Below are 12,474 nucleotides of genomic sequence, written 5' to 3'. Positions count from 1 at the left end.
ATGCTTTCATCAGGCAGCGAGTCGCTGACACTGTTCTCTCTTCTGCAACCTCACGCTCATCTATCACCTATTCTGGGTGAATCAAATCATACAATTCAACATAAGCTCCAGTGAACTAGTAGTTCACCATCAGGCCGAAAGCCAATCTCAACAGGGCTAACAATTTCACCACAGGACCGACTACAGCTTCTACCTGGGAGTCCTCGTCAGCTCCATCATATCCACTGCCGGCTGAAGCTGAAGAAATTCCTAATCACATTCAAGAGAAGACCCCAGTTGATACTTACCGGAAGGGCACTGAAAATTTGATATCCAACCCTTCCGCGGAGCCTGACTGAAATTCCTTTAGTATGATTCGAAGCTATTCTAATAGATGGAGAGAAGAAAATGGTGCAGTATCTGGTAATGACAGGGAGAGGTATGATTTGAAGTCCACCCAAACTGCTTACACTAAGGCACAGTTGGTTTAGAATTCAGCGAACACACAGGAGGAGGAGAAAGTCACAAAAGTCTCACCTCCTCATAGAAAGGCTTGTAGAGAAGACAAATCTGATAGGCAAAGCAACTACATGAAAAAGGATAATGGTCCTGAGACCAAGGTTTTTTTTATCGGCCGAAATTCACGGAAATTTCCGAAATTTCCTTTCTATCCACAGGGTCCGATAAAATTTGACATCGGCCAAATTTTTCCCTTCTTTCCTGCTTCTACACAGACAACCCAAATTCAGCCGTGCGACAATCCCACACTATAATGTTTTATTTTTGTTTTTATCTGTGAACAAGCGACGTTTAATAGCTTAGGAATAGTTTCAAGTCAAATTCTACGGAATTTTTTCAAAACAATTTGATTTTTTTTTTGAATTTGGTCCGATATTTCCGATATATCTTGCTTATCCTCTTTATCCATGACATCCGATAAATTTTTATTTCCGATAATGAAAACCTTGCCTGAGACAGGTCGGGCTGGGTATAAGGTGCAGCAGGCAAAGCAGCTGCAACAGCAGCAAAGGCCAGCATCTGCTTCAGCTTCATCAAGGCGATCTGAAAAGGAAAGTTCTTGTGATGATGTAGAAATTGATGCAATTCTTGAGGTAAAGAACAATTCATGAAACTGCTGTTTCATTTTATCCTGCATCGAGCTGTGGTGATAAACTCTCTTTTGTATGTTAGGAAGAGGAGGCCCTCATTGCTGCTCACAGGAAGGAGATCGAGAATACTATGGAGATCCTACGGGAAGTAAGTCTTAATCTACTGAATTACATCCATGATAATGTTCTTAGATTGACTGCTGTATAGAATAAGTCATCTTACTGTATGCTACTCCCTCAATTTCAGACTGTAGGGCGGATTAGAATTCGAAAAAGCCAGACACTGTAACCTTTGACCATCAATTAGTTAAAAATATATCTATTTATTGATAATATTTTCTATAAACTCTGTCGAACTTAAGATAGTTTCACTTTGACCAGACATAGAATTGTGTCCTTTTTGGGACAAAGGTAGTAGTATTTTACATGCCTTTTATTAACATAGTTTTGTAGTAATTGATATTATATTGTAAGAGAATCAATGGTCAAATCATACCTTGATAGATTCTTCTAATCATAACGCGCCTTATTATAATGATGATGAAATTAGTGTGTTCCTAAGAAGAAATGTGATTAGCTAGTACAAATACACATATGTCCTCTTATCATAAAGAGGGGACCGTATATTTTGCGAATCAACTTTAAGCTGTCTATTTGCTTTAACTTGTTTGTTCTTTTGTTGTAAGGTCACTGGTTGACTGTTGATAATACTGCTACTCCATAATATTATTCATTTTGCCATGCTGCTTAAACATATGCTTTATTTGTCTCAGGAAATGAACCTTTTGGCAGAAGTTGATCAACCAGGTAGCCTAATTGACAACTACGTGACCCAACTGAGCTTTCTGCTGTCATGAAAGGCTGCAGGCTTGGCACGGTTCCAGCACCGCCTCAAAGAGCAAGAGATATTTAGCCGTAAGAAACCTTCCAGATAGTATGATCAGCAATGGCTCTGGCCTTTTGCCTGGTAATCTGATTGCTTGGAGCTCAACTGTGGTCTATTAGTTGTTTTCTCCTGTGCCCTCCAGTAAATGCTAGGCCCAAGCAAGGTAGTGATAGAAGACACATGGGAGTGGCTCAGGGCGGTCTTGATGTTGAGGGTGTGGTCCTGGTTGATATCACCTCACGTGGACACATTGGGTTTGTCAGGGTTGATAACCAGTTTGGTAATAGTCCTTTTTACAGTGGGGCTGCTTGGGTGTGTATTTCTTTGGCAGATGTATGGCTTGCCCACTTTGCCTTTCTTTCTTTTCCCTATTTTCTATGAGAAGAAATTGGAAATGTTGTTTGCAGATATCAGTGGGTCTGATTTTCGCCGTGGGGTCTGTGGAAATAGATACATTGTTGTTGTATATTCATTACTGATATTATTTGCATTGAGGAAGGAAAGGACGTGTGAATGCTGAAGCACTTGAAATGGTCTTTTCCCCATTTCTTTTTGAGCGAAAACAGGGAACACCTACTGTCGTATACAAGGAACTTCTTCCCCATTTGAAACACGTGACAGTCAGCATTTTCTGAGACTGACCTTTTCTCAGTGTTCTTTTTTTTTCTAGATAAATTCCAAATATTTAGAAGGCACAGTATTGTCTCCAACATAAGGTATAAATCAAGTTGAAATTCATGGTTTTTTGGTGGCCCTAAGCATCAATTGGTTTATGGGTCTTTTGGTTGGCTGTGGTTATAGAGGTCCTAAGCATCAATAGTTTTAGCTTGAATTTAAATATTTTGATTTTAGCTTGACGATATACTCCCTCTGTTCTAAATTATAAGTCATTCCAAGAATCTTGGAGAGTCAGAGTATCTCAAATTTGACCAAATTTATATGATAAGATAATAACATTTATAATGCCAACAAAATATCATTAGATTCTTCGTTAATTATAGTCATAATATATCTATTTGATGTCATAAATCTTTATTAATTCTTTCTATTATTTTGGTCAAACTTAAGATGTTTTGACTCTCCAAGATTCTTGGAATTACTTATAATTTGGGATGGAGGGAGTAGCATCTAATTATTTAAAGATCAACAAGATGGTTTTTACAAATTATGAAGATGGATAACTACTCAGGAACGATAATAGTGCGTCTAGAAGACTAAATAACAAAAAAGTTTTTGCCATTCTCATTTCCCTTTGTATTCTTTTTACCCGAATGCTTTTCTCATAATTATTTTAGTAAGTGACGATATGCAACCTAACTCGCATATATATGTTCTATATACTTTTATCCAGGACAATTTTCCCCACTTGGAATGAGTTGTTACAGTGCATTTTGACATCTCACATCATTCACCAAGCGAGAGTATTGGGATTCAACCTAAGCCAACATGACACTTAAGAATTGGGTATTGCGATTCAACCTAAGCCAACTTGACTTATGAGATTGTCCCCAAGGTCAGAATATATTTGTCTGATATCCAATTATGTTTTTTGAACAAAGAAGAGAGATGAAGAGGACAATGTCTCACCCACCACTAGCAACGTGCATATTGTTGGCCCTGAGATCTCCCGCACATGTGAGCCAACCGCTCATCGGCGTTCTCGCACACAGACTACAGCTGGAGGTATAAGAAGAAGGAAGAACAGAGCGCGCACACACAGTACAAGCACCAGCGTTGGCCGGAGCTCCTATAGAGGAGATGGCAAAACTGAATTCTCTCCCTTCACTAAGTTGCAGTGGAAAGCTATATATACAACTCTACCTATCTAATCCTAGTATACAGACATGCCAGGCTGCCATGCTACTATAGACTAGATGTGACAGCAGGGCTGACTTTGGCGCCTGCGTCTACTATGGCTACAGAGCGATAGGGGAGCCTTTCGGCGCCTACCCCTGCTGCGGCTACAGTGCAGTAGCAGGGGAGCCCTTTCGGCGTCTGCCCCTGCCACGCGTACAGAGGGAGAGTAGCAGATTACTTTACAATTCTTCCCCTAATCCAGCTGCTAACCCTAGAACCTCCCCCATGCCGATAATCTTCTTCAGCTCCGTGAACCGAAGACGACCGAGCGGCTTGGTGAGGACATCCGTGAGTTGCCGACCAGTTTTGATGAACTCGATGATGATTTGCCCTCCATCGACACAGTCCCTAAGGAAGTGAAACTTGACGTCGATGTGCTTGCTCTGGTCGTGGAGAACCGGATTCTTCACGAGGGTGACGGCGAGCTGGTTGTCCACCATCAGTGCTGGTGGGTGAGCTTCTACACCAGTCAGCTCGCCCAGCAGCCGACACAGCCACACAGCTTGGCACGCCGCTGTGGCCACCGCTACGTACTCTGCCTCGCACGTGGACAACACCACCACCTTCTGTTTCAGCGACAACCATGAGATTGGAGCCGATCGGAGGAAGACGAGCACGTCAGAGGTTCTCCGCCGTCCGTCGATGTCCCCCGCCATGTCTGCATCGCTAAACACAGTGAACTGCAGCCCACTTCTGCCGGTCTTGGGGAAGATGATCAACTGATCCACCATCCCCTTGACGTAGCGCAGTAGCCGCTTCACCGTGGCCCAGCGATCCTCTCGGGGATCCTCCATGAAGCGGCTGACGTAGCCCATGGCAAACGCAACGTCCGGCCTTGTGTGGACTAGGTAGCGTAGACCACCGATGATGCTCCGGTAGAGTGTTGCATCTACCTTTACCGCGGTACTAGCCTTCGTCAGCTTCAGCCGCTCCTCCATCGGAGTCATGCATGGCTTGCACTCAGCCATGCTGCTCCACTCCAATAGCTTCAAGGCGTACGCGCTCTGACCAAGCATGAGCGCCTCCTTCCACTGTCTCACCTCGATGCTGAGGTAGTAGGAGAGCGCGCCGAGATTGCTCATTTGAAAATGAGCCACAATCTCGCGCTTGAAGCTATCGATGTCCTCCGCACGCGCGCCAGTGACGATCAAGTCATCCACATTCACGCTGATGAGGAGCTACTCCTTCCCCCATCACCGCGTGTAGAGCGCGTGCTCGGTTGCGCACCGCATGAACCCAAGCTCACCCAGTGTGGCATCAAGCTTGGCGTTCCATGCTCGCGGGGCCTGTCGTAGCTCGTAGAGCGCCTTGCACAGTCGGAGCACCCCGTGCTTCGCTCCCTTGATGGCGAAACCCAGAGGTTGCTTGACAAAGACTGTCTTCGCTAGCTCACCATTGAGGAAGGCTGATTTTATGTCCAGGTGATGGACGCGCCAGTCCTTCGCTGCTGCGAAAGCCAGCAGCCGTCAGATAGACTCCATATGCGCTATCGGCGCAAAGACTTCCTCAAAGTCGATGCCCTCATGCTGGACAAAGCCTCGGGTGATGAGGCACGCCTTGTGCTTGACAATGGCACCGTGCTTGTCCCGCTTGACCTTGTACACCCACTTCAGGCCGATCGGATGGCATCCTGGAGGTGGATCGATGAGCTCCCAAGTCTCGTTGTCCTTGATCGCCTTCATCTCCTCCAGCATCGCTCGTCGCCAATTTGCATCACGCTTGGCCAGCGCGAAGGTGGGTGGTTCCTTTGCACTGATGAGAAGTAGCTCTGGGTCATTGAGCAGCCGACCCACTAGACCTGAGAATCCTATGCCACCGACGATGTCGTCCAGCCTATGGAACCGCACCTCCTCACCGTCGTGGAAGGCATCCACGAACTCAATGATGTCGCTTGGAGGTGAGGCAAACTCGATCGACGTCGATGGAGTCTCCTGTTCTACCAGAGTGGTCGGCACAGCACCTGGAGTGCTCGGCACCACTCTTGGAGTGCTCGGCACCACTCGTGGAGTGCTTGGCACCCCTCTCGGAGTGCTCAGCACCACCCCAGGAGTGCTCGGCACCAGTCTTGGAGTGGTCAGCACCACTACATGACCTCTCGGCTCCGCTATGGGAGCATTCAACACCCGTCCTAGAGTGGTCAGCACCACTGCAGGACCGCTTAGCACCACTCCTAGAGTGCTCGGCACCCCTCCTAGACCACTCGGCACCTATCTTGGAGTGCTCGGCACCACCGTAGGAGTGCTCGACTCTATTGCTAGAGTGGTCGGTAGCTCCTCTCCAGCGTCTCCACCATCATGGATGACCAAATGCTCGACGACGAAGGTGCTGGTGAAGCCGCTAGCTTCCCCCGTGCCCAGACTGTCCTAGTCCCAGGCCGCCTTCTCATCGAACATGACATCGCGCGAGACAATCACCTTGCCTCCACGTGGGTCGTAGAGACAGTATGCCTTGGTACCTTCCTCGTAGCCCAGGACCACCATCTGTGTGCTCATGTCCGCTAGCTTGGTGAGGACCGGCTTCGTCTTCCTGATGTGGCCGATGCAGCCGAATGTCCAGAGGAAAGACACGCTCGCCTTGCGCCTATACCAAGCTTCGAACGGCGTGCCGCCCTTCAGGGCCTTGGTGGGTGCACGGTTGAGGATGAACACCGCCGTGGTCACTGCCTCTCCCAAGAACTTTGTCGGGATGCTTTTGGCCTTCATCATGGATCGAGCCGTGCCGACCATCGTCTGGTTCCGCCGATCCACCATGCCATTTTGCTGTGGCGAGTATGGCGCAGTGTGGTGTCGCACCACACCCTGATCCGCGTAGTACGCAGCGAGCTCCACTGAAGTGAATTTGCCGCCATGATCAGCCTGTAGCACGCGCAACTTCTTGCCACTCTCCGCCTCCACGCGTGCCTTGAACTTCTTGATCGCCTCCACCGCCTCATCCTTGCTCATTAGGAGTTGCAGCCACATATAGCGACTGCAATCATCCACGAGCAGGAGAAAGTACCGTCGACCAGCGTTTATGGTTGGTGTGATTGGCCCGCAGAGATCGCCATGGACGAGCTCGATAGCGTTCGCCGCACGATACTTGGCCGCCTTTGGGAACGGCAGCCTCCTCTGCTTCTCGGCCAGGCCGCTGTCACACAGCTCGCCTGCGTGCTTGATGTGGGGCAACCCTCGGATCATATTCTCTAGTCGACCGAGCACGTCAAAGCTGAGATGGCCAAACTAAGCATGCCACAGCCATGGCTCCTCGGTGTGCCATGCTGTCAGGCGCACCGGCTGCTCTAGGACCTCTTCACCTTGGCAAGAAGCCGCAGCTCCTGGTCCCTAATCCTGAGGACGCCGTCCTTGATCAGTACCTCGCTGGCGCGCTTATACAACTGGGCAATGTTGATGATGCTTGAACGCAGCTACAGGATGTAATATACATCTGTCAGTGCGTGGTGCTCGTTGTTCTGGCACCTAAAGATGATGGTGTCGCGCCCTCGGATCACCACCCTTGAGCCGTCGCCGAACTTCACCGCACTGATCATGTTGCCGTTGAGCTCGGAGAAGGCTTCCTTGGAGCCTGTCATGTGGTTGTTGGCGCCGAAGTCCAGGTATCACCGCTGCTCCTGCTCGCCGCCCACACGTTCGAGGTGGATTTGGGCACACGGTTCGTCGAGGTTGACAGCCTTTAGATCCTTGCCGTGACCTTCCACTGCCATCACCTCTCCCCTCTCCTTGGCCTCAACGTCGTGCAGTGCACAGAACATCACCATCAGGAGAGTGGCCTCATCATCCTCATCCGCCTACGCTAAATGAGCCTCAGCCTTGTTCTCCTGCTTGCGATTTGGGTACTCCTTTGCCCAATGGCCCGTCTTCCCACAGCGCCGGTAGGCGTTGGGGTCGACCTTCTTCTTCTTCTTCTTCTCCTTCTCCGAAGAAGCCTTACTGTGGCGCTTGCCATCGCCACTGTGGCTGGAGGAGGCTTCCCTGGACTTCTTCTCCTTCATCCAGGCAGCCCACTCCTCCTCTATCAGCAGCAGCTTGCCGCTCTCCGTCGTTGCTGTGGCCTGCTCCATGCGCTCATCCACCGCCTGCAGACGACCTGTCACATCCTCAATGGTGAGGGTGGACAAGTCTAGCATCGTCTCTATGGAGAGAGCGATATGGGTGTACTTCACCAGCACAGAGTGGAGGTACTTGGAGACCACCTCTTCTTTGTCGATGGTGATGTTGTGGCTCCTTAGCTTGCTGATGAGCGACTGCAGGTGGAGGGAGAAGTCCTCCACCGACTCACCATCCTTGAACTTGAGGTTGGCGTACTCCTGCTTCAGCAGCTGGGCCGTCGCCTTCTTTGCACGGTCGGAGCCGACGCGCATCGCTGCAACGGCCTCCCACGCCTCCTTAGCAGAGTTCTTCGCCCCCAACGGCTCCCTGTACTCCGTTAGCACAACAGCAAGGATAGCCTCCAATGCTGACATGTCTTCTTCTTCGTTGTCGGTGCCCTTGTCAATGGCATTCCAGAGCCGTCGGGCTCTGAGCTTGACCTTCATGGTCACCGCCCACTCGCCATAGTTGGTGTGAGTCAGCGTCAGCCAACTGGTGCTGCTGACCTCCCGCATCATGCGCACGACGACCTCCTGTCGTGGCTGGGCAACCACAGCAGCACTGTTGCTGTCGCCCATCTTCAAACCGTCCGTCATCGCCAGCGGTTCGTCCGACGACGGCGCTTATACGGCTTTGATACCACTTGTTGGTCCTGAGATCTCCCGCACGGGAGAGCCGACTGCTCACCGGCGTTCTCGCACACAGACTATGACTGAAGGTAGAAGAGGAAGGGAGAACAGAGCGCACACACACACAACACAAGCACTAGCGTTGGCCACAGCTCTTGAAAGGAGATGACAAAACTGAACTCTCTCCTATTACTGAGTTGCAGTGGAAAGCTATATATACAACTCTACCCATCTAATCCTAGTATACAGACATGCCAGGCTGCCATGCTACTATAGTGACTAGATGTGACAGTAGGGCTGACTTTGTTGCCTGCCCCTGCTATGGCTACAGTGCGGCAGGGGAGCCTTTCGGTGTCTACCCTGCCGCAGCTACAGTGCAGCAGCAGGGGAGCTCTTTCGGCGCCTGCCCCTGCCGCGCGTACAGAGGGAGAGCAGCAGATTACTTTACACATATTACAAGCATGTAATAAGTCCTCAACGACATGAAAACACTAGTCTGGCAATAGATGGTATACATGTAACTGGATGGGTGGATAAAAAGTCAGTTCCATTTGACTGAATATGTATCTAGCAGCCAAGCCAAATATTTAACTGAATCTGGCGTTCTAGGCCAAACAAGCATTGCCGTGTCACCTTGTCATCAGTCAATCAGACGTCTAGAGTTGGCTGTCAGCCCTGCTACTGCTGACATCACTGGAAGGATATTGTTCGGAGGAGACGTCGCTCCCCACTTGTACGTCGTCTGTATCCAACGGCTCTAGCACAAGAACTGCACCATCGCTCATGCCCACTGCAGTCTGGTTTGGCTTCCACGGATGCGTAGCGACAACTGTGGGATAGACAGTTTCACCACTGCTGGAAACAAGAGAGGCAATAGAAACAAGACGTTGGTTACCAGAACTAAAAGTACCACTCACAAACAAAAAATAGAAACTGCTTGAAACTCCACATACGTGGATATTGAAGAAGGTATGTAGGCAGAGGGTGCTATCCTGCACTGTAATGTTAGAGATTCCGCTCTGAATATTCCAATCGCGCCATCACAAAATCCAGCATAGACCAACAAACAACCAAGTGAGTATACCGCACTCGAAATTGGAGCAGGGAGTGCATCTCTTGGGAACCACTGCATTATCAAGATATGGAAGGTTAAATATCAGTGTGTAATACAATGCATGCATTATCAAGTTATGGAAGGTTAAATATCAGTGTGTAACGTGTTTAATACAATGCATCGCTAAGATTAGGGGCATTCTACAGTCATAATATAAATCATGTGATATGTTAGTCAAGACTGCATATGGCAAGTTAGAGAAAAAATATTTTTAATGAAAATGTTGTAAATGACTTACCGAGCACAAGCATTCTAGTTGCAAATCATAGATCGCCAATTGGCTCTCATGAACTACTAAAAGATGTCTTTCATTGTAGTGAAACTGTACCATTGTGTCACCAACTAAAGCACCGGAAAGATTAGATGGAGGTTGGATGTATCTTGATTTCATCTTCTCCCAAGAATGAATTCTCCAAACACATACCTAGAAATTAATTTCATTTCATTGGAAAAAATAAAAATGATTCAGATTAAGAAACAAGCAAATATAAAATAAATAATTATTCATGCCATCAAGACTGTGTTTATAGATCATTATATCTTTTAGAAAATGAACTAAAGGACAATATGAAATGTGATGAATATAACATTGGGGTTAAAGCTGTAAGGAAAATGGACCATCAGCCCATTTAGTTTAGATTTTGGTGTTTGATGATCAACATAACCAAGTTGGACTAATGTGTTTGCAGGTGTATGTGTTGTAGTTCAATAGGATGCACATGCGGACTTGGACCAAGATTGGAACGTGAAGAATTGATCAACACTCAAAGGAAGACACTAGAGTATGAGTGATCAACCTAGAAGTGAAGCTAGGAGTCCAAGAAGCGATGATGAAGAAGCTCGGACAAAGACACGAACATAATTGAAATCACTGAAGCCAAGACAAAGATGTGAATAAATTGGAATTGTCTCATGATTTTGTATCAGCGCAAATTGAAATGGCACCAGTTTGGAGTTGTAGATCTTTTCATTAGCTTTCCAAAAAGTCTAAGATCATCAAAATCGGAGTTCGAAGCTAAGAGTTATGCCCAAAATACGAAAGGGTGTCGGGCTGAAATGTGAGCACCGGCCATAGCACCGGTCACCACACGTGTCAGGTGCAGCAATGGCTGTAAAGGAATAGTGCTGGCTACACCTGTGTGCACCGGATACGGAGCACTGGTCACGGCACTCAGAGAGTTTGCGGCGCGAGGAGAAGCAAGCAAGAAGCACTGGCCACTCCGGGTGTGCACCGGACATGGCACACAAAGAAGGCTGCAACGCAGTTGGAGAAGCCCATAATGCACCAGCCATAGCACCGCCCAAAGCACCGGACACCATGCATGGCTGGTGCACGGGTCACAATTTCAGGGCTCCAACGGTCGGATTTTTCAGTGTCTAACGGCTAGCTGACGTAGCAAGGCACCGGCCATGTCCGATGTGAGCACCTATATAGCCAGTGCTCATGCAGAGGCTGGGTTTTCAGCCTCCAACGGCTAGTTTCGTGTTGGAGGCTATAAATAGCTGCCCCAACCAGCCAAATGAGATAGGAGGGAGCAAGGGAAAGATAGTAGGGTGTTGCTACACCACTTTGGTGCTCTCCACAAGCATAGTGCTTAAAGTTTCACACCTCTTATCACTCGGTGTTTGCGCACTATTGATGTACATCGGAGGGGCATGTAGTCTTGTGGTGTGGCCGCCACCGTGTACTGTAGTGAACAAGGCCCGCGGCGGTTCGACCGGAAGCTTGATAGTGAAGACGGCGGGGAGCGGTCCGGGAGAGGCTTGCCGGAAGGCACATCGGAGATTCACTTGCGCGTGGGGAAGGCCTGAGCCTATCCACGGAGTTACCCGACCAGGAGTTTGGCCCTTGCGAGGGCTTCCTTGCGAGGGGCTAAAACGAGGACTAGGGGGAAGCTTGAGCGCTTCTCGATACCTCGGTAAAAGTACTGGAGTCGTCGATGGGAGGTTGCATCTCTACCTCATCTTTAGCTTTTGCATTTATATTGCTACCTTGGTTGTGTGCTTTACCTTTATTATCTTAGTTGATAGGATTGGAACATAGGTTGCATAACTCTTTTACGGTAGAGATAGCAACACACCTAGTAAAACCGTAGTTGCACATTTAGATAGTTTACTTAATTGCATATGTTTTGCTAAGGTTGAAATTAGAGTAGGTTTTGCTAAGGTTGAAATTAGAGGCCATAGTTAAAAGTAGAGTTTTAAGTTGCCTAATTCATCCCCCTCTTAGGCGTCTCACCACCTTACAGAAGCCTAGCTCACATGCACAGAGCTTACATTTACCTGAGGATCCCTTTAATAAAAAAACAACAAAATTGCTAGTCCAATTTCTTATATATATATATATATATATATATATATATATATATATATTAGAATTCACACCTGAGCATCAGCACTTGAAGATACAAGCACCTTCTTTGAAAATGCCAATCCAGTTATCTTTTTTCCGATGACCCATGAGCTCAGTTTCAACCTGTGCAATTCGATTAAGATAAGCCAATATTTTGGCACCTCAATGTTAAATATAAACTAAATGGTAATTAGTAACATTAAGCATAGTGTTCCACACATAGGAAGAATCCATTATCATTAAGAGTTCTCAGGTCTTTAAATGTCGAGCTAACAACCACTAGTAGAGAATAGACCTTTGATCCTCGGCCAAAATGGGCTCTAGTCCCGGAATTTTGTGCGCCCGGGACTAGAGATACCTTTAGTCCTGGTTGGTGGCTCCAACCGGGACTAAAGGTCCCTGCCCAACGGCTACTGCGCCAGACAGAGGTGGCAGGGACCTTTAGTCCCGGTTGGAGCCACC

At 47.9% G+C, this 12,474-nt stretch overlaps 1 protein-coding gene and 2 pseudogenes across 1 annotated transcript; 1 reads left to right on the top strand and 2 right to left on the bottom strand.

The window, feature by feature from the left end:
* Positions 1–2,023, top strand: LOC136510159 (kinesin-like protein KIN-13A; annotated as a pseudogene).
* A 188-nt stretch (positions 2,024–2,211) lies between these two features.
* LOC136510158 (secreted RxLR effector protein 161-like) lies at positions 2,212–4,847 on the bottom strand. Its single transcript, XM_066504713.1, has 2 exons — positions 4,395–4,847; positions 2,212–2,349 (listed from the first exon to the last, which is right to left on the bottom strand). Exons 1-2 carry the CDS (start codon positions 4,845–4,847, stop codon positions 2,212–2,214), a joined length of 591 nt encoding a protein of 196 aa, XP_066360810.1.
* A 4,354-nt stretch (positions 4,848–9,201) lies between these two features.
* LOC136510157 (protein TOPLESS-RELATED PROTEIN 2-like) overlaps positions 9,202–12,474 on the bottom strand; it is a 29,088-nt pseudogene continuing 25,815 nt past the window's right edge.

This window comes from Miscanthus floridulus, chromosome 16 (assembly GCF_019320115.1).
Source record: "Miscanthus floridulus cultivar M001 chromosome 16, ASM1932011v1, whole genome shotgun sequence".
In the NCBI taxonomy this organism is placed as follows: Eukaryota; Viridiplantae; Streptophyta; class Magnoliopsida; order Poales; family Poaceae; genus Miscanthus; species Miscanthus floridulus.
The sequence above is the reverse complement of the archived record's forward strand: the minus strand, read 5'-3'. Positions and strand labels throughout refer to the sequence as shown.